The sequence below is a fragment of the Pseudoliparis swirei genome, chromosome 5 (genome assembly GCF_029220125.1).
Source record: "Pseudoliparis swirei isolate HS2019 ecotype Mariana Trench chromosome 5, NWPU_hadal_v1, whole genome shotgun sequence".
In the NCBI taxonomy this organism is placed as follows: Eukaryota; Metazoa; Chordata; class Actinopteri; order Perciformes; family Liparidae; genus Pseudoliparis; species Pseudoliparis swirei.
The window spans coordinates 1,090,777-1,110,070 of NC_079392.1; the positions used below are offsets into that span (position 1 = coordinate 1,090,777).

Here is a 19,294-nt window from a genome sequence, read left to right on the forward strand (position 1 = left end):
TAACATTTCGATCCTGTTTATATATGGTATATATATATAAAAGTACAGGGCCCAGGGGGGTTCCTTGAGGAACTCCACATCCAACGATAATGATGAGAAGTGCTGCATGACGTCAATATAACAGGTGTCTCACTGTATCTGACGGCCCTCAGTACGAGGGGCCCCTCAGGGTGCTGCACACCATGATGGTGGATCCCAACGGTGTCTTGAAGAAGCCGGGAGGGAAAGATCTGCCCGTGACTCACGGAGAAGTCGTGGACGTCGTCCAGATCACCAACTGCAAGAAAGCTCTGTGCTGCAACCGCTTCGGGAAATGTAACTACGTCACCTCCCTCCCTGTGACTAGAGAAGCAGCTGAAACACGAGCCCGTTGGCTTTATGGGAGAATTAAAATGTGTTTATTGAGCACCACGTCTTACACAAGCGGTTCAGGGTTCGGGTCTTCATTGACGGAACTCTGTGGTTCATAGGACTGTGAGGCTTTAAATGCTCAACACTGTATGACACAACGAACACACCGTTAACAACATTCATCATATCGATGTCAACAGAGCACTTTGCCTGGGGACAGTTGGTTTAGAGGACATTGAGATATTTAACTGAAAAAGGGAACACTTAGCATTACATCTCAGATTCAGTCACAACTGTGTTTTACTTCAATGTGACCGTTTCACACAGTCTGGGTCGACTCTGGGTCAGTGGTTAGCGGGTCTGTCTCTCAGTCAGGGGGTTGGTGGTTCAATCCCCGCCCTAGTCGACGTGTCCTTGAGCAAGGCACTGAACCCTGAGTTAGCGGTTCTACGGTGTGTAACATGAAGCCTCAGCTAAATGTGATGTCTATTGTTCTCTCACAGATGGTTATGTGTCCAGATCTCTTCTTCTGACAATGTAAGTGAACCTTCATCAGTTTCATATGCAGTAGTAGTAACAGCAGTCGTAGTTTATATGTTTGCATTTTGTTATCAGTCACGATTGCAGTAAACTAAGTTGTAAACTCAATTTTGACTGGAGTCAGTTAACACGTTTTATTTCTATAAAACGTAAATATAAATACTTTAATGACCGTCTTCGTTTCAGGGAAAGAGACATTTACGATGATGTGGACTATCCAGACGGTGAGTTGCCTGGACTTCATGTTCCGGATGAAATGCCCCGTAAAGAGTGTTCCTGTCATCGGAAATATTCTCTTTTAAAAACCCAACATTTCCCTTTGTTCTTCCAGACGTCTACGACAATGACTCTCTGCACGCTGCTCATTGATGCCAATCACACCGCATCAGACACAGAGACGCAGCTGGAACTAAAAGCTATAACAGACTGAATCATGATCTGGATACGCAGGTTCACTTGACCCCATCTGAGGCGGAACACGAGCTGAAGATAAAACTATTTGAAACCGCAGAGAGACTCACATATGAAGCTCTCACTGAGGACAACCCTAACCCTAACCCATTGCATTGTGTCAGGCTGCTTGTATAGAACATAAATACACTATAACTGTAGCTTTGTGTTTCGCTCGACCGCTGAGATAATTTAAAATAGATGTGACAGGTAATTGTGTTCCTCTTTTATTTGAATTTATTCTGTCTTTTTGGAAGAAGAAGAAAAACACGTAGCTGTGATCTAATAAATGTGTAGATAATAATACATTTATTTTATAAGGCGCCTTTCAAGGCACTCGAGGTCGCCGTACAACACATTAAAACAGTTACAATTCAGACAACCGGATGTCGAAGGGAAAAGAGACGGAACAGCAAAGAACATGTGGACCAATATATTCTGAATATCTCAGGTACACATTCACATTTCATCAAGACGATTCGTTTATATAGTAATATAAATTTGGAACAGCCACGCAGCAAACTAAACACAATTCATGTGCATATGTGAGTGTGTATATACACACTCACATATGCACATGAATTGTGTTTAGTATATATAATTTCTATTAAATTAAATTCAGTTTATTTTATACAGCCCAATAATCACAAATCACAAACTCCCCTCAGAGGGCGTTACAGTCTCTACACATAGACAATATAAAAAAACCTTTGAGTGTAAACAAGGTCAGAACCTTCAGGGGAGCAGCAGAGGAGGATCCCTCTCCAGGATGGACAGAAGCTTTGATTTACACCTGTTGGGTCACTTGCCGAATATGAATGTTATATTACTTCTAAAACGATTTTTACAAACTTATTTGTAAAGTAACGCTTAAAGGTCACATTAATATATTTTTGCTTCATAATCTAGAATATGATAAGCATCATCTTCTAAAACTTGTAATTGCTAGTTTAATATATTTTTGCTTCATAATCTAGAATATGATAAGCATCATCTTCTAAAACTTGTAATTGCTAGTTCACAAACTGAGGAGGCCCGCGGTGCCACCGCGCGACGAAGAAAGAAGACGAAGAAGAAGAAGTTCGATTGACTCGTCGATCGTCTACTTCCGTCTGGTTGCGGTACTTCCGGTTTCAAAGTCCAGCTGGTGGCGGGGCAGATAAAGACGACAATGGAGATGTTTGTGATTGTTTAGAGTCTGAGCGACATGGAGCCGTCGGTGGCGTCTCTGGTCCGCCTGCTGGAGTCATACCGAGGGAGAGACAAAGTAGTGAGTTGTAGTTTGACTTGCGATCAACTTATTATGGGATAGTTTATTAATGTATACTAGTTTGATGCTATCGTCCATCTATTCAGCTGATAGTGAAGCCTTCACCGTTATGACGGAAACAATAAACAAGAGACGCTCAGTGGTAAAAGTACTATCACCACAGTGTATAAATACTCTGTTACATGTACTCTGCATTAATAATGTTGGTTAAATAAAAGTACAAAAGCATTCGCATCAATATATGATGAGAGTACCAGTATTTCAGAATAGTATATATAGTATTCTTGATTAAAATGATTAATCACTTCATGTTGCAGCTGGTATCTTATGTGTAATACTTTAGCCGATTAGTTTATTTATATTATGTATTATTAATTTCATGCAGTGAAGTAAAAAGTACAATAATATCTTTCAAAATGTTGAGAAGGAGAAAAACAAAGTACAATTACCCTAAAACTGTACTTAAATAAAGTACTTGAGTAAATGAATTACAACCCAGCCCTGGGTATTAGTTACACCGAGAGCACTGAAGTGTAAAGATAAAGATATGTACAGATACGTAGAGGAATACAAAATATAATAACAAGAGGTATACAACATGGTGTAGTAAACAACAGACTATTGTATTCCATGAGAACGTGATGGTACTTAGTATTAATAAACAGCTACACTTGAACTATTATATATGATAGTATGAGATATAAGGGGAAATGTAGTAATATAGTATAACATATAACATACAAAGACATAAAAACCTCAATCTAAAAATAGGTTAATGTTTTCTTCAAAATGTATATTTGTATATCCTCTTTTACTTCTTCCCTGGAAGTCGTGTTGAGTGGTTGATTCCCGGCGGTGCCTTCAGGTGCGGTCGGTGTGTTTCGGCTCCCAGCTGCTCGGAGGACTTCTGACCCGGCGGGACGGAGAAGCTTCTTCTCTCCGACTCGGGAAACGTCTGCTGCTGTTTTCTGCTCAGCTGAGTCACTGCAGGACGGTGATGAGGCTGTTTGACGACCTGTCGATGCTGGCCTACTGCCACGGATACGGGCTGGGAGGCGGGGTCAGACGCACACTACAACTACACACTACAAACACACTGCAGCCACACACTACAACTACACACTACAAACACACACTGCAGCCACAAACTACAAGTACACACTACAAACACACACTACAACTACAAACTACTGCCACGGATACGGGCTGGGAGGCGGGGTCAGACGCACACTACAACTACACACTACAAACACACTGCAGCCACACACTACAACTACACACTACAAACACACACTGCAGCCACAAACTACAAGTACACACTACAAACACACACTACAACTACAAACTACTGCCACGGATACGGGCTGGGAGGCGGGGTCAGACGCACACTACAACTACACACTACAAACACACTGCAGCCACACACTACAACTACACACTACAAACACACACTGCAGCCACAAACTACAAGTACACACAAACACACACTACAACTACACACACTGCCACAACTACACACACTGGGACGCACACTACAAACACACACTGCAGCCACACACTACAACTACACACTACAAACACACTGCAGCCACACACTACAACTACACACTACAGCCACGGATACGGGCTGGGAGGCGGGGTCAGACACACACTACAACTACACACTACAAACACACACTGCAGCCACACACTACAAACACACACTACAACTACATACTACAAACACACACTGCAGCCACACACTACAACTACACACTACTCCCACGGATACGGGCTGGGAGGCGGGGTCAGACACACACTACAACTACACACTACACACTGCAAACACACACTACACACTACAAACACACTCTGCAGCCACACACTACACATTGCAACTACACACTCCAGCCACACACTACAACTACACACTCCAGCCACACACTACACATTGCAACTACACACTCCAGCCACACACTACACATTGCAACTACACACTCCAGCCACACACTCCTCACTACAACTACACACTACCACACACACACTGCAACTACACACCCAGCCACACACATTGCAACTACACACTCCAGCCACACACTCCTCACTACAACTACACACTCCAGCCACACACTACACATTGCAACTACACACTCCAGCCACACACTCCTCACTACAACTACACACTCCAGCCACACACTACACATTGCAACTACACACTCCAGCCACACACTACACATTGCAACTACACACTCCAGCCACACACTACACACTACAACTACACACTCCAGCCACACACTACACATTGCAACTACACACTCCAGCCACACACTACTCACTACAACTACACACTCCAGCCACACACTACACACTACAACTACACACTGAAGCCACACACTACACACTACAACTACACACTCCAGCCACACACTACACACTACAACTACACACTCCAGCCACACACTACACACTACAACTACACACTGAAGCCACACACTACACACTACAACTACACACTGCAGCCACACACTACTCACTCCAGCCACACACTGCAGCCACACACTCCAGCCACACACTACTCACTACAACTACACACTCCAGCCACACACTACAACTACACACTCCAGCCACACACTACACACTGCAACTACACACTCCAGCCACACACTACAACTACACACTCCAGCCACACACTACACACTACAACTACACACTGAAGCCACACACTACACACTACAACTACACACTCCAGCCACACACTACACACTACAACTACACACTGAAGCCACACACTACACACTACAACTACACACTGCAGCCACACACTACTCACTCCAGCCACACACTCCCCCTCCGGCCTCTGACCCGTGTGCCCCGGCAGGAGGAGGATGGCGCCGTGCGCTGCGTGTCGCTGCTCGCCAACATGGCCGACCAGCTGTTCTACCCCTGTGAGCACATGGCGTGGGCGGCGGACGCTCGGCTGATCGAGGGGAAGTCGGACAGGTGGTGGCTGCTCAGCACGGCGCTGTGGGCCACCTCGCTGCTGCTGGGGATCCTCAGGTGAGCTCACCTGTACACACGCCGACATCAAGGGGAACGTGTGACCTTCAGGGCCACGAGGACAGGCGTCCTGAACACAATCCCACCAGCATTTTCCTTTTTACGTCTATTTTTATCATAAAATCCTCACTAACACAATGATCACCATGGAAACCAGACCGTGTGTTAGATTGAGCGGTCCTACATCACTTCACTACATCACTCTACTACATCACTTCACTACATCACTTCACTACATCACTTCACTACATCACTCTACTACATCACTTCACTACATCACTTCACTACATCACTTCACTACATCACTTCACTACATCACTTCACTACATCACTCTACTACATCACTTCACTACATCACTTCACTACATCACTTCACTACATCACTCTACTACATCACTTCACTACATCACTTCACTACATCACTTCACTACATCACTTCACTACATCACTTCACTACATCACTTCTACATCACTCACTACATCACTTCACTACATCACTTCACTACATCACTCTACTACATCACTTCACTACATCACTTCACTACATCACTCACCTACATCACTCTACTACATCACTTCACTACATCACTTCACTACATCACTTCACTACATCACTTCACTACATCACTCTACTACATCACTTCACTACATCACTTCACTACATCACTTCACTACATCACTTCACTACATCACTTCACTACATCACTTCACTACATCACTTCACTACATCACTTCACATCACTCTACTACATCACTTCACTACATCACTTCACTACATCACTTTACTACATCACTTCACTACATCACTTCACTACATCACTTCACTACATCACTTCACTACATCACTTCACTACATCACTTTACTACATCACTTCACTACATCACTTCACTACATCACTTCACTACATCACATGTGGAACAAACAGCCACTAAGTCTTGTGAATCTTTTTCTGTTAGATCTCTCCGAGTTCTGCTGCTCCTGAAGAAGGAGCTGAGGCGGTGTGAGAGGGGTGGAGCGGGCAGCAGGTGGTGCACCTGCTGTTCTGTTGTTTCAGGATGAGGGGGGGTCTGAGTGTCCTGATGTACCTGTGTTGTCTCCTGCAGCCGCGCTCAGCTCCACAGTCAGATGCGAAGGGAGCTGCTCTCCATCCTCAGCAGCATGGCTGACCTCGCTAATGCCGTTCACTGGATGCCGCCCGGCTTCCTCTGGGCGGGACGGTTCCCCAACTGGCTGGTGGGGCTGATGGGCTCCATCTCGTCACTGATTGGCTTGATGAGCGCTGGAGACAGTGACGAGACCGCCAGCCCGTAGTCTGTACCGCTCAGGTGCTTTGACCAAATCACTGAGTGAAAGGAGGAGGAGCTAAATTAATGTGATCAGACTCCTGTCAGATTGTCTGGAAGATACATTTACATAATATTCATCTGGACCGAAAACTGGATGATAAGTGAATAATCAAAATAGACTTATATCCAATCATGTAAGTGCTTTATCGGATGTGACTGAAAACCTTTCAGGAAATTGGCAAACAATCTTCAATTCCATTTAAATGAAATATATATATATGTAGGGTCATTTTAATCAACAGTTGGAGGACATTCTTGATGAGATTAGCAATCAAATACCCTAATACTCAGTAGAAAACACTGGTTGTATAGAAACTGTCAACATTGTCATACAAACTGGGCAAATTCGACTGAAGCTGCTTAAGATGTACATTAAATTATATTGTAACGTCTCGGACGTTATGGACTGATGACACGGAGACGGGACGACGTTATTACTCCTTCTTTATTGGGAATCCTCCAACACAGACAGCTGCTCCTCTCAGCTCAGCAGCTCGAACCTCGACACAACGGTTCCCGTCAACCACACGTAACTCCCCTCCCTCCACAGGTTAACCCCGCCTCCCCTCTACTCCGCCAATCACAGGCACGCCCCCTCGACCAGCACGCACGGTGCCACCTGTGATCGACAGCCACTTCACAGGGTCGCTACAATATGTTCAGTAACTTTAGATGAGAAACTAATGTAACTGTTTAAATACCTTGAAATGGCTGAGACGTTTAATCGATGTTCGATTGAGCGGGTCTGAAAGCGTCAACATGACGTGTACAGCTGTTGCCTTCAGGTGCTGACGGACGGATGAATACTGAGATGCCGCCACATCTGTAGTCGGGCAGCTAAATTACATTACGCACTAAATGGTTCAATTCTAATAAAAAAATGCAAAATGTTTCTATTTTCCATCCAATGTGAGGTTTGTTTGTAACTCAGGATTTAGATTGTGTTGTCATGTGTACAGAGACTGTAGAGAAAGACGAAGAAGAAACGATCATCTGATGATAATCGGGAAACTCCAACAGCACGTGAACGCATCACGGCGTGAACACATATAAACTCGACATCTGCCACATCGATGACAGTAGCGCTGTTTGTGTGCGGTGAGTTCACGCTCACGCGAGGTCAAAGGGATTATGTGAGTTTGCGGCTGGTTTTATTTTTATTTTAGGATGACAAATAAAACAAAGTCAAAGTTTTGGAAGAGCCTGACACCCCCCTCGCCTCCTCGAGGAGTCTCCGCACAAAGAGCCCGGAGAGGGCAGCAGAAGCCGGGTGAGCGCGCTGCTCCCGCCGCTTTATGACCTCGGACGTGCCGGAGCTCATCAGCGTGCTCCGTGTGCTGCGGGTGGAGTTAGCTTACTTTAACGTTAGCTCGTGAGGAGCTGCTCTAGCGGCTACCGCGAACTGACGTAAAGCAGTACCTGGTGACGTGAATCTGGAGTCTGGCTGTTTGTGGGTTTAATTGTTCCTATTATCTCGTATTACTTTGCCCTACTTTATTCTGCTATGGTTCCAGTTCATCAATGTGCTCCTATGTGTGCTCCGGGGTGGAGTTAGCTTACTTTAACGTTAGCTCGCGAGGAGCCGCTCTATCGGCTACCTCGAGCTAACGTAAAGCAGTACCTGGTGACGTGAATCTGGCTGTGGGTTGAATTGTTATTATTGGCTCGTATTACGTTGCCCTACTTTATTCTGTTCCATTAACATAACTGATTTCCAGAGCACGTTACGATCAACGTGACCCACCTGAATAACGTCTTTAAACATCCACAATTGATCCAAACAGCTAATCTGCTGAAACATAACTTTACTTTTTATTTTCCTGTGCAATGTACACGACGTGTTACACGCATACATTCTGTGTTGCGGATCATTTATCGGCCGAATTTATCAGAAAACTTGCCTGGCTTCTAAAATAAGCATTACATGTTTTTTATCTGTAGAAGTGCAGATATGTAAATTAAATTAAGATTATGGGCGTTAGCGCCTTTTTATACGTGCATGTTATCTACGGGTGCAGCAGTAACTGAATTACTTAATTTAAACAACTTTCACAGTTAAGGGGCGCGCAGTGTTCTCTGGGTCTCTTCGATGGTTACACATTATACACCATGCAGATATGATATCAGTCCGACTCTCAGATATCATTCATTTAATAAATGACAATAAGTAATGTATATCTTTGTATTTGTTTGTTATATTTCATAAAGTTGGTAAAGTCATGTTGATGTCAAGATGTTGCCTCGCACGTAAAACAATACAGAATATGATGTAATCACGGGTCAGTACTGAATCGGCTGAGACCAAAGTATCGCTCTACGGGGGTGTTCGTGTTGGACCGGTTCATTCCCACGTTGCACTTTGAGCTCTCGATTCTTTGCCTTGATGCTCCTGGGGTTTGGTTCATTGGTGTCACTGAAGATGTGTGAGACCATCAGTTAGGTTTGTGCTGCAGGTTTTATTTGCATAATGGCTTTTTGTTCATGGTATTTATTGAGTTGTAGAACCACTGACCCCTCTGGATCATCTCCTCTCCCCGCCAGGCGTCCTCTCATCATGGACTCGGACGTCTGCCCCGCCGACCCGCCGGCCTCGTGTTCTGCTCCTGTTGACGAGGCCTTGAAGCTCGAGATGATCCGACGCCACGCCGTGGCAGCTCCACGAGGGCCAGAGGTGGAGGACTCCTTCAACCTGATGGAGCCTCCTCCGTTAGACTGGAGGTCCGACTCCTCCAGCGAGGCGGGCGACCTGGACCACACCGGCTGCCCTCCTCTGGCCTCTCCTCCTCTGGCCTCTCCTCCTCTGGCCTCTCCTCCTCTGGCCTCTCCTCCTCTGGCCTCTCCTCCTCTGGCCTCTCCTCCTCTGGCCTCACCTCCTCTGGCCTCTCCTCCTCTGGCCTCTCCTCCTCTGGCCTCACCTCCTCTGGCCTCTCCTCCTCTGGCCTCTCCGCCTCTGGCGTCTCCTCCTCTGGCCTCTCCTCCTCTGGCGTCTCCTCCGGACGTGGACCAGCGGGAGCTCGTGAGAAACGTCTCGGTCCAGGATGTTGAGGAGGACCTGGAGGAGGCAGGTGAGGAGCAGCTGAGGGTGGAGGACTTGGCGGTTGTTGGGGATGATCTCAGTGATGTGGAGAACACCGTCGGGGAGCAGGAGGTGGAGGTCGCTCCCAGAAGGTCAGGGGATGAGGACCACAGCCGCATCCACACCTTGCTTAGCCAGCTCCACCTGATGGGGGAGGAGCCTCGTCACCCGGGCCAGCACCGGCTGTCAGAGCGTGAAGCGTGCGCCGCCGCCCGCCTCTCACCGGACCCCTCCGAGACCACCGGGCTGCTGTTCTCTGAAGGCCACCACCGAGACCTGCTGGGCCTGCTGCAGTTCGGCGAGCCGGGCGGCGCCGCTCAGAGCGCCGCCCGGCCGCCCCTCAGAGGGGACATGGACGCCGTGGTGTCGGTGTCCTACAGCCAGGAGGACGCTCGACGGTTCTGGGGGCGCCGTGGGAACGGCCAGCGGCAGCGGGAGGACTCGCTCTCCTCCTTACCCGACGAGGAGTACCCTGAGCCCGTGTGGATGAAGCTGGGGGAGGAGCCTCCAGAGGAAGAGGAGGAGGAGGCAGCGGAGGGCAAGCAGGTGATGGAGCTTCTCTGTTATCAGATCAAAGATGTAGTCATGGCAGGATTTATTTATTGATTCAGTTTCTACAGAAGACCCGACGGCTCATCCATCTTATTACTACTTATTTATCAGCTTCAACAAAGTAGATTCATTGCATTTGTAACTTTTGTTAAGTTATAACCGAAACAAATGAGTTGCCTTTTTGTTTAAATCCATTAATCGGTCTACAAAATGTCCAAAATATTTTATTTAATTTAACAGTCATGTCATGGCAAAAAATTGTCATAAAATTACATATTTAATCCAAATAATCATAAAATTACATAATTTAAAAATTGTCATAAAATTACATAATTTTTAATAGAAATTGTCACAGTTTCCACAAAGTGTTTTCAAGAATCATCTTTGTCAGTAACTAAGATTATCAATGTTGCACGTGACTAATTTATCTTTAACTGCGTCTGGTTCATGTCAGGCTCAACGTTAATTTTTCTGTAACGGTTTATATTTTATATCCGGTTCATGAATGAATCTCTCGTTGCAGAGTGCCGATCAGCCCTCGTATAAAGACGGTGAGTCACTTCATCAGTCGTCTTTCAGGGAGAAGATTTCTTCAGTTTCAAAGTTCATAACGAGTGTTTGTGTGTGGTTGTGTTGTGTTGTTGTGTGTCCCTCTCAGTGCCCGGCCCCTGTGATCCTGAGGATCTGCTGGACGGAGTGATCTTTGGGGCCAAGTACCTGGGCTCCACTCAGATAAAGTCGGAGAAGAAGCCGTCCACCAACGCCCGGATGACGCAGGCGCAGGAGGCCGTGGACCGCATCAAGGTGGACGAGGAGGCGCTCCGGGGAGACATGGCCATGTTGTTGCCGTGTTATTCTAACTCTCTCTCTGTGTGCTCCAGGCTCCGGAGGGCGAGTCCCAGCCCATGACGGAGGTGGATCTGTTCATCTCCACCCAACGCATCAAAGTCCTGACGGCCGACACGCAGGTGTGTTGATGAGCGCTGAGGTGAACATGCACCTCACGGTTTTTATTTGTGGATGTTTTCTGACCCCGTTTATTTCTGCTTTATCGTTCTGTTGTCGTTTTGCTCTCCATTCCCAATGATGTCGGATCATGGGATGGATTTAAATTCAGAAATCATGATAATCGTGTGAACGGCTGATTTAAAATGTTTTGAACCCTCGAAATACAGATTTTAATATACATTTGGAAATAAATGTCAGTATAACTCCATGAATGTGTCATGATTGTAGTTTACAGCTCATCAAGCAGCCGTTAGAGTCCAGCTCCTCTTCCTCTGGTTTCATTTAGTGAATCAACAACGTGTGTTAGAAATAGTTTGATTGGAGAAGTTATCAAAAGGTTATTGAAGTAAAATATGTTAAAGCTTGAGCTGCATCAATGTCTAAATGTTGCATAGTTTATTTTAGCAGATGAAGCCCCTCCCTGCTCTTCATGAGTGTTGACAACATGCTACCTGGTTCATTGCTCTTTGAAGCTCACTGAGCTGGTAGCAGGAGTCCTGCATTTAGATTTCATGAGAGCTCTGCAGCTCTTGTCAAATCGATTTTCTTTCACTCTGTCGTTAAATTGTCTGGAGAGTGAAATTGGGTCATTTTCTGTGAGCTGGTTGCTCCTCATTGCGCAATACTTATGAATTAAGAATACAGAAATCTTAGGGTGTTATTTGTATATTGTCGTTTCAGGTATAAATGATGTCGAGTTGAGACACTTGGAAAGTTGTTTCTCTTTTGGTTCTTTTATTTTGTGGGGAAATCTTTCTTTAATTCTCCTGTTGCTTTGATAAACAAGTCCACTCCTCAGCTGTAGTCGAGTTAGATCTCTAACGTCTGCTTAACCGACTCCTTCGACATGGAATAAATCCCTGAAGTCACAATCAACACAAAGTTGATATTTGACTTCTGAATGATGTTTTTCCACCAGTTCTAATGTTCTCAGCTCTGTGGAAGTCGTCTCTGCTTCTCCCAAACAATAAACCTACAACCGGCCACATAAACCTACAACCGGCCACATAAACCTACAACCGCCCACATAAACCTACAACCGCCCACATAAACCTACAACCGCCCACATAAACCTACAACCGCCCACCACATAAACCTACAACCGCCCACATAAACCTACAACTGCCTACATAAACCTACAACCGCCCACATAAACCTACAACTGCCTACATAAACCTACAACTGCCTACATAAACCTACAACCGCCCACATAAACCTACAACCGCCCACATAAACCTACAACCGCCTACATAAACCTACAACCGCCTACATAAACCTACAACCGCCCACATAAACCTACAACCGCCCACAACCGCCCACATAAACCTACAACCGCCCACATAAACCTACAACCGCCCACATAAACCTACAACCACCTACAACCGCCTACATAAACCTACAACCGGCCACATAAACCTACAACCGCCCACCACATAAACCTACAACCGCCTACATAAACCTACAACCGCCCACACCCTGGACCTCGAGCTCCACGTCTCATGTGTTGAACCCCTCGTGTGTCAGGAAGCCATGATGGACCACGCGCTGCAGATGATCTCCTACATCGCAGACATCGGGAACATCGTGGTGCTGATGGCACGGAGGAAGCGTAAAGGCCAGGACGCTGACTCCGCCCCCAACTCCTCCTCCGCCGCCGGTCAGAAGAAGTGCCTAATGGTCTGCCACGTCTTCTCCTCCTCCGACGTGAGTTACTTTCATTTAATAAAACAGGAAATCAAAAAGATGTTGGTGGATGTTTGAAGGCTTTGTGATTTATGTTCTTTATGGTTTATAAAGTTAATTGTTTTGAGACTTAAGCTGCAGAACAACCGGGCCAACAAGTCCAGAGCTCATGAAGGTTTCTTTAGCCTCCTCAGTGAGCTGTCTTCAGCTCCAGCTCCAGCCTGACCTAGTTTCCTCCCCCCCGACAGCGAGTTCTCCTGGATGTGAGACGCTCTGGCTGCCGTCCCAGTTTCCCACTGAGCAGACGGAGTGTTTCTTTAGAGAGTAATGGGCTGTGGGACCCTCCCTCCTGAAGCCTTGAGGCCACCGCGGCTACGGCTGGTTTACTCTTCTGAGAAGTTTGATTGGACAACAGATGAGCAAGTGATCAGTACATGTAACTTATGAAACCGTGAAGGAAAGCTCCTCTTGGAAAGAAGAGCGAGACTTGATGCTCGACTCGTGTTTTATGTGCACCGGTTAATGTTTTGCAAATCAACTAATTGGCATTTAAATGGAGGTTTAAGAATGAAGGAATAATGTGCTTAACGAACCGAGACGTGTGCCCCCCGTCCAGGCCCAGGTCGTAGCCCAGGCCATCGGCCAGGCCTTCGGCGTGGCCTACCAGCAGTTCCTTCAGGCCAGCGGCATCAAGGCCAGCGACCTGCGGCCCAGAGAGTACAGCGACTACCTGGAGAGTCAGGAGCTCTACAACGGAGACCTGGCCCACTTCTCCGACTCGCAGAACATCAGAGACGTGAGCAGAGAGGATGCACAAACTACAGTCAGACTACACTCAGACTACACGCAGACTACACGCAGACTACACGCAGACTACACTCAGACTACACGCAGACTCCGCGTAAACTCCGCGCAGACTACACGCAGACTATTCAATTTTCAATTTCAATTCAGTTTATTTGTATAGCCCAATTTCACAAATTACAAATTTGTCTCGGAGTGCTTTACAATCTGTACACATAGACATCCCTGCCCCAAAACCTCACATCGGACCAGGAAAAACTCCCAAATAACCCTTCAGGGGAAAAAGGGAAGAAACCTTCAGGAGAGCAACAGAGGAGGATCCCTCTCCAGGATGGACAGATGCAATAGATGTAATGTGACCAGAAGGACAGATTTAGAGTTAAAATACATTCAATGAATGTGACAAAGTGTATGAATAGTTCATAGTAGGCATATTCCACGATGGAGACCTCCACGATCCATCAGGCAGATGGCGGTGGGGAGGAGGAGTGGGCGGAGTCTCAACAGTGGGCGGAGTCTCAACAGGACAGTGGCGCAGTCAGGAGCAGGAATTCCACGACCCAGACCTCGATGATCCATCAGGCAGATAGGATCTATGTCGTCTCATAGGGTCCGATGACCCCATGAGACGTGAAGTCACAAGGACTCCGGGGAGAAAGCAGAGTGAGTAACGTGTGATTGAGAGATGAAAATTCATCCTTAAGGAGAGGAAAGAGGAGAGAGGAGCTCAGTGCATCCTAAACGTCCCCCGGCAGCTATAAGCCTATAGCAGCATATCAAGGGGCTGGACCAGGTGAACCTGATTCAGCCCTAACTATAAGCTCTGTCAAAGAGGAAGGTCTTAAGTCTACTCTTAAACGAGGTGACTGTGTCTGCCTCCCGGACTGAAGGTGGAAGCTGGTTCCATAAAAGAGGAGCTTGATAACTAAAGGCTCTGGCTCCCATTCTACTTTTTAAGACTCTAGGAACTACAAGTAGTCCCGCATTTAGTGAGCGTAGCTCTCTAGTGGGCAATATGGTACTACAAGCTCCTTAAGATATGATGGAGCATCACCAATCAAGGCTTTGTAGGTTAAGAAGAATTTTAAAAGTGATTCTTGATTTTGACTGGGAGCCAGTGCAGAGCAGCTAGTGCAGGAGTGATGTGATCTCTTTTCTTAGTTTTAGTGAGAACACGAGCTGCAGCATTCTGGATCAACTGGAGGGACCTAAGAGATTTATTAGAGCAGCCTGATAATAAGGAGTTGCAGTAATCCAGTCTCAAGTAACGACGTGAACCAATTTTTCTGCATCTTTTTGAGACAAGATGTGCCTGATTTTTGAAATATTACGTAGATGAAAGAATGCAGTCCTTGAGATTTGCTTTACGTGGGAGTTAAAGGACAAGTCCCGATCAAAGATAACGCCAAGATTACTCCACGCAGACTCCGCGCAGACTCCACGTAAACTACGCGCAGACTACGCGCAGACTCCACGTAAACTCCACGCAGACTACGTTCATTTCATCTAACTTAATCAGTCAGCTTTCTTGTCACTTCTTCCATCTGTGCTAAACAGCTAACAACAACAACAAAGAACATTTAGACAACATATACTTTAAAAGCTTGTTTCTCATCCGTCTTCTACTCTTATGCTGAGGCCATCTTTAAAGGGATATGTAGTGGCACTCCGTCTAGTTCCGGTTCTTCTGTACCACACTGTTGAGATCAGTCTTTAAAAAGCTATTAATTGACACGCGAGTGACACAAGTAGTTTCATACAAAATTATGTTTACTTAAAAATTGTATAGTACACGGTCACACGGTCAAAAAACTATGTCGCTTCCAACAACTCTGAACTCACACGACTGACAGTCCAACACAGCTGTTATCCTGACGTGACGTCATCTGATTGGAAGCTCACATTCAGACAAATTATGAAGCTTTCAAATACAAGACTAAATTATATATGTTAAACTAAACATTCTTTCAAATCATAATGAAAAGGATTTATATTCAGTTACCTTTTTAAATCTTTTAAAACTAAATTATTATAACAAATGAAATCATGCATTTGGCTCTTACAGAATAATTCAACTTTAGATTATCCAACATTTCCGCCCCATACCCTCTAAAGTTAGTGTCCCAGTGTCTTCATCGTTGAGATGCACACGATGTACGAAGGTCCATCTTATTCACCTTCTCTCTCCACCCTTAAATCCTGTCGCTTCTCTACTTTAAATTTAAAATGAAGGCATCCAGAACCTTTAGTCGCTCCTTCATGAATGTATGTATTTCAACTAGAATGGGCACTCGGTAGAGCGCATACCTTCGCATATCACAAGATTGGGCATTGAATTATGAACATTTTGGCATTAGTTGCATGCCAATTGGACAAAAATGTATCGTGCTATGGTAAAAAAAGAGTTTGACCTTTCCATGACCTTGACCTTGACCCGATTGATCCCAAAATCTAATCAAATGGTCCCCGGATAATAACCAATCATCCCACCAAATTTCATGCGATTCAAGAACATTTTGACCTGTTCATGACCTTTGACTTTGACCCGATCGATCCCAAAATCTAATCAACTGGTCCCCGGATAATAAACAATCATCCCACCAAATTTCATGCGATTTGGTTCAATACTTTCTGAGATTTGCGAATAACACGCATACAAATAAATAAATAAATACACGGCGATCAAAACATAACCTTCCGGCATTTTCAATGCGAAGGTAATGAGCTCTTTCAGATGTAGGTAAATAACCTGTTCATTGCTGCGTGTCTCAGGTCGCCATCACCAAGGCGTCGGGGGAGATCTTGGGCCTGGCCGTGGTGGAGTCGGGGTGGGGCTCCATCCTGCCCACCGTGGTGGTGGCCAACCTGCTCCACGGAGGCCCAGCGGAGCGCTGCGCAGAGCTCAGCATCGGGGACCGCATCATGTCTGTGAACGGCACCAGCCTGGTGGGTCTGCCCATCACCACGTGCCAGAACATCATCCGGGTAAGCAGAGCGATGCATCAACGGTCATAGTTAACGTTGTTATGCTGGAAGAGCAGAATTAAATATAGAAACGCTGTACATTTGCGTGATGTTGCTTTCTTTGTCCACTAGATGGCAGTGTTTTCATGCAGTGAGTGCACCAGTGTTTTAAAGTGGATTCAGATGTTAATTTGGGATTAAAGGGCCAATATCAGTATGCATGCAGTTGCGTCACTATGTTTGGCATTAATGTTTAATATTTAAACATTTTAAAGGTGTGTTAGCGTAGATCACCACCTTTTGAAACATTAACCTGTGCAGACCATAATACCTCCTGCAGAATGCCATCAGCACAGCAACCCTGCACAGAATTCATTATTATAAAGCTAATAATGTTTTGAGACTTTGAGTCCATAGTTATTCATGTCGTATTGTTTTAGGGTATATTTAAGATTTCACATGCAGAGACTCGTGACCATGAAGTCTGAAATGTAACCAAACAACTGTTTACACCATGTATTCATAAAAGAACCCATCAAACTCATTGTTTAACAAAGTGAAGGAAAGGTCTATTGGCTAAAAAAAAGACCTATCTAACTAATACAATTGGTCAATAACCTGAATAAAGAAGTTTTTATTTATTTATCTGAGAACATTAAAGATGATAAAGGGTCAAAGCCACTGAAATGTGACGACATGTTAGTTTTCCAATTCGCATTTCGTTTCCATCTCAGGACCTGAGAAGCCAAAAGTACGTGAAGCTCAGCATCGTGCACTGCCCGCCGGTTACCATGGCGATCATCAGGAGGCCGGATCCCAAGTTCCAGCTGGGCTTCAGCGTGGAGGACGGCATCGTGAGTCCAGCTTCACGTGTCCCGCGGTGCTCGTCCTCGCAGCTGCTTCTTCTCTCGTTTGAATTTGTTCTTTGACAAAATAAAAAGCGTTCTTTTCTTTGCGTTTGTTTTTTGTGTTTGTTCTCTTCCCGGTTGCAGATCTGCAGCCTGATGCGCGGCGGCATCGCCGAGCGAGGAGGCATCCGCGTCGGCCACCGCATCATCGAAATCAACACGCAGAGCGTCGTCGCCACGCCGCACGACAAGATCATCCAGATCCTCACCAACGCCGTCGGGGAGGTGAGAGGGAAATAGAGTTTAGATTCTGTCTTCAGAAAAGTGATTTCCAAAGTGCACTTTTTATGAGGACATATAGTCATACTGTGCCCCCCCCCTCCCAGATCCACTTGAAGACCATGCCAGCCTCAACGTATCGACTCCTCACGGGGCAGGAGCAGCCCGTGTTCCTCTGAGCTCTTCCTGGTCAAGCAACACAAACTTTTGCCAAACTCAGAAGATATTATGCAAATCCTCAAACGGCACATGAGCTGCTGTTGTCACGCCACTCGACACAACAGACTGGTCTGGTATTTGTAAGATGTAAAGTGCATTGTTATATTGTAAAGCATATTTTCAAGAGATGGACGGTAGCTTTCTGCTCATATTTAACGATGCAGATGAAATGCAATAATTCATAAGCAGAATATATTTTGACGTCACTAACTTTGTACCTGTTGAGTGCTGTGCTCTCCAGTTGTCTGCAGACTGCTGTGCTGCCAGTGTGCCTGAGCTCAGTGTGCTTTGGGAATTGTTCTAGAATAAGAACAAGTGTTTTTCATCATGATATACTTCTACACATGTGTATCAATACATTAGAGCGCTCTGGTTCGTTTTTACAATGCTTCCCTGAATGTGCCTGATATGAGGCCGATATGCACAATAACAGGTAAACTGCCTTAACTTTGCATACTTTTAGAAATTTGCTGGTTTGGATGTTTATTAAAATGATATGTAAGATATCTTGATGTTATTTATTGAGATTCAGTTACAAAGTTGCTTTTTCTATGTTAATACCTTTATACATCCGAGTTGGAGCTACTGTACAATTTAATATGTTGTCTTTGCAATATATGTAATTGAAAAATATATCAAAATTGATAATAGCACAGTTCTTCGAAACAATTGCAACTTAATATATCTCCTGCTCTTTTACAAGTATACAATGTAATCGTATGCTGCTTGTGCTAATAAAGTAATGTATTTTATTCATGAGAGTAATATAAGAAACATTATCTGTGAGCGTATATATACATTACACAGCGCTGTCAACGCCTGGCCAATCAGCTGTCTTCAAATACCAAAACATAGACACGGGCCAAT

The 19,294-nt window shown here is 45.3% G+C and overlaps 3 protein-coding genes across 15 annotated transcripts in view; all 3 read left to right on the plus strand.

The window, feature by feature from the left end:
• si:ch73-40i7.2 (FYN-binding protein 1) overlaps window positions 1-1,555 on the plus strand; it is a 29,296-nt gene extending 27,741 nt beyond the window's left edge. For all 8 annotated transcript variants that reach the window (XM_056415420.1, XM_056415417.1, XM_056415419.1 and 5 more), the window contains 4 exons: window positions 153-315; window positions 855-888; window positions 1,078-1,115; window positions 1,223-1,555. In XM_056415420.1, the coding sequence (XP_056271395.1) occupies window positions 153-315; window positions 855-888; window positions 1,078-1,115; window positions 1,223-1,260 (273 nt within the window). In that variant the 3' untranslated portion in view covers window positions 1,261-1,555. The remainder of the gene's footprint in view (window positions 1-152; window positions 316-854; window positions 889-1,077; window positions 1,116-1,222) is intronic.
• A 421-nt stretch (window positions 1,556-1,976) lies between these two features.
• LOC130194408 (peroxisomal membrane protein 11C-like) lies at window positions 1,977-9,602 on the plus strand. Of its 4 annotated transcripts, none has more exons than XM_056415429.1 (6): window positions 1,977-2,611; window positions 3,477-3,671; window positions 5,469-5,647; window positions 6,605-6,673; window positions 6,752-6,973; window positions 9,536-9,602. In XM_056415429.1, the coding sequence occupies exons 1-5, from the start codon at window positions 2,549-2,551 to the stop codon at window positions 6,957-6,959; spliced, it is 714 nt and encodes a 237-aa protein (XP_056271404.1). In that variant the 5' UTR covers window positions 1,977-2,548; the 3' UTR covers window positions 6,960-6,973; window positions 9,536-9,602. The 4 variants fall into 4 exon arrangements, with proteins under 4 accessions (XP_056271404.1, XP_056271405.1, XP_056271402.1 ...); XM_056415430.1 differs by lacking the exon at window positions 9,536-9,602 and adding an exon at window positions 7,954-7,984; XM_056415427.1 differs by lacking the exon at window positions 9,536-9,602 and having other exon boundaries at window positions 1,979-2,611; window positions 6,752-7,886.
• On the plus strand, window positions 7,998-19,179 carry si:ch73-40i7.5 (amyloid-beta A4 precursor protein-binding family A member 3). 3 transcript variants are annotated; one of them, XM_056415410.1, is made up of 11 exons: window positions 7,998-8,092; window positions 9,536-10,616; window positions 11,146-11,173; window positions 11,281-11,426; window positions 11,504-11,590; window positions 13,155-13,334; window positions 13,930-14,109; window positions 16,890-17,102; window positions 17,816-17,935; window positions 18,074-18,214; window positions 18,316-19,179. In XM_056415410.1, the coding sequence occupies exons 2-11, from the start codon at window positions 9,549-9,551 to the stop codon at window positions 18,385-18,387; spliced, it is 2,235 nt and encodes a 744-aa protein (XP_056271385.1). In that variant the 5' UTR covers window positions 7,998-8,092; window positions 9,536-9,548; the 3' UTR covers window positions 18,388-19,179. The 3 variants fall into 3 exon arrangements, with proteins under 3 accessions (XP_056271385.1, XP_056271384.1, XP_056271383.1); XM_056415409.1 differs by lacking the exon at window positions 7,998-8,092 and adding an exon at window positions 8,099-8,264; XM_056415408.1 differs by lacking the exon at window positions 7,998-8,092 and adding an exon at window positions 8,099-8,127.
• The last annotated feature ends 115 nt before the right edge of the window (window positions 19,180-19,294 follow it).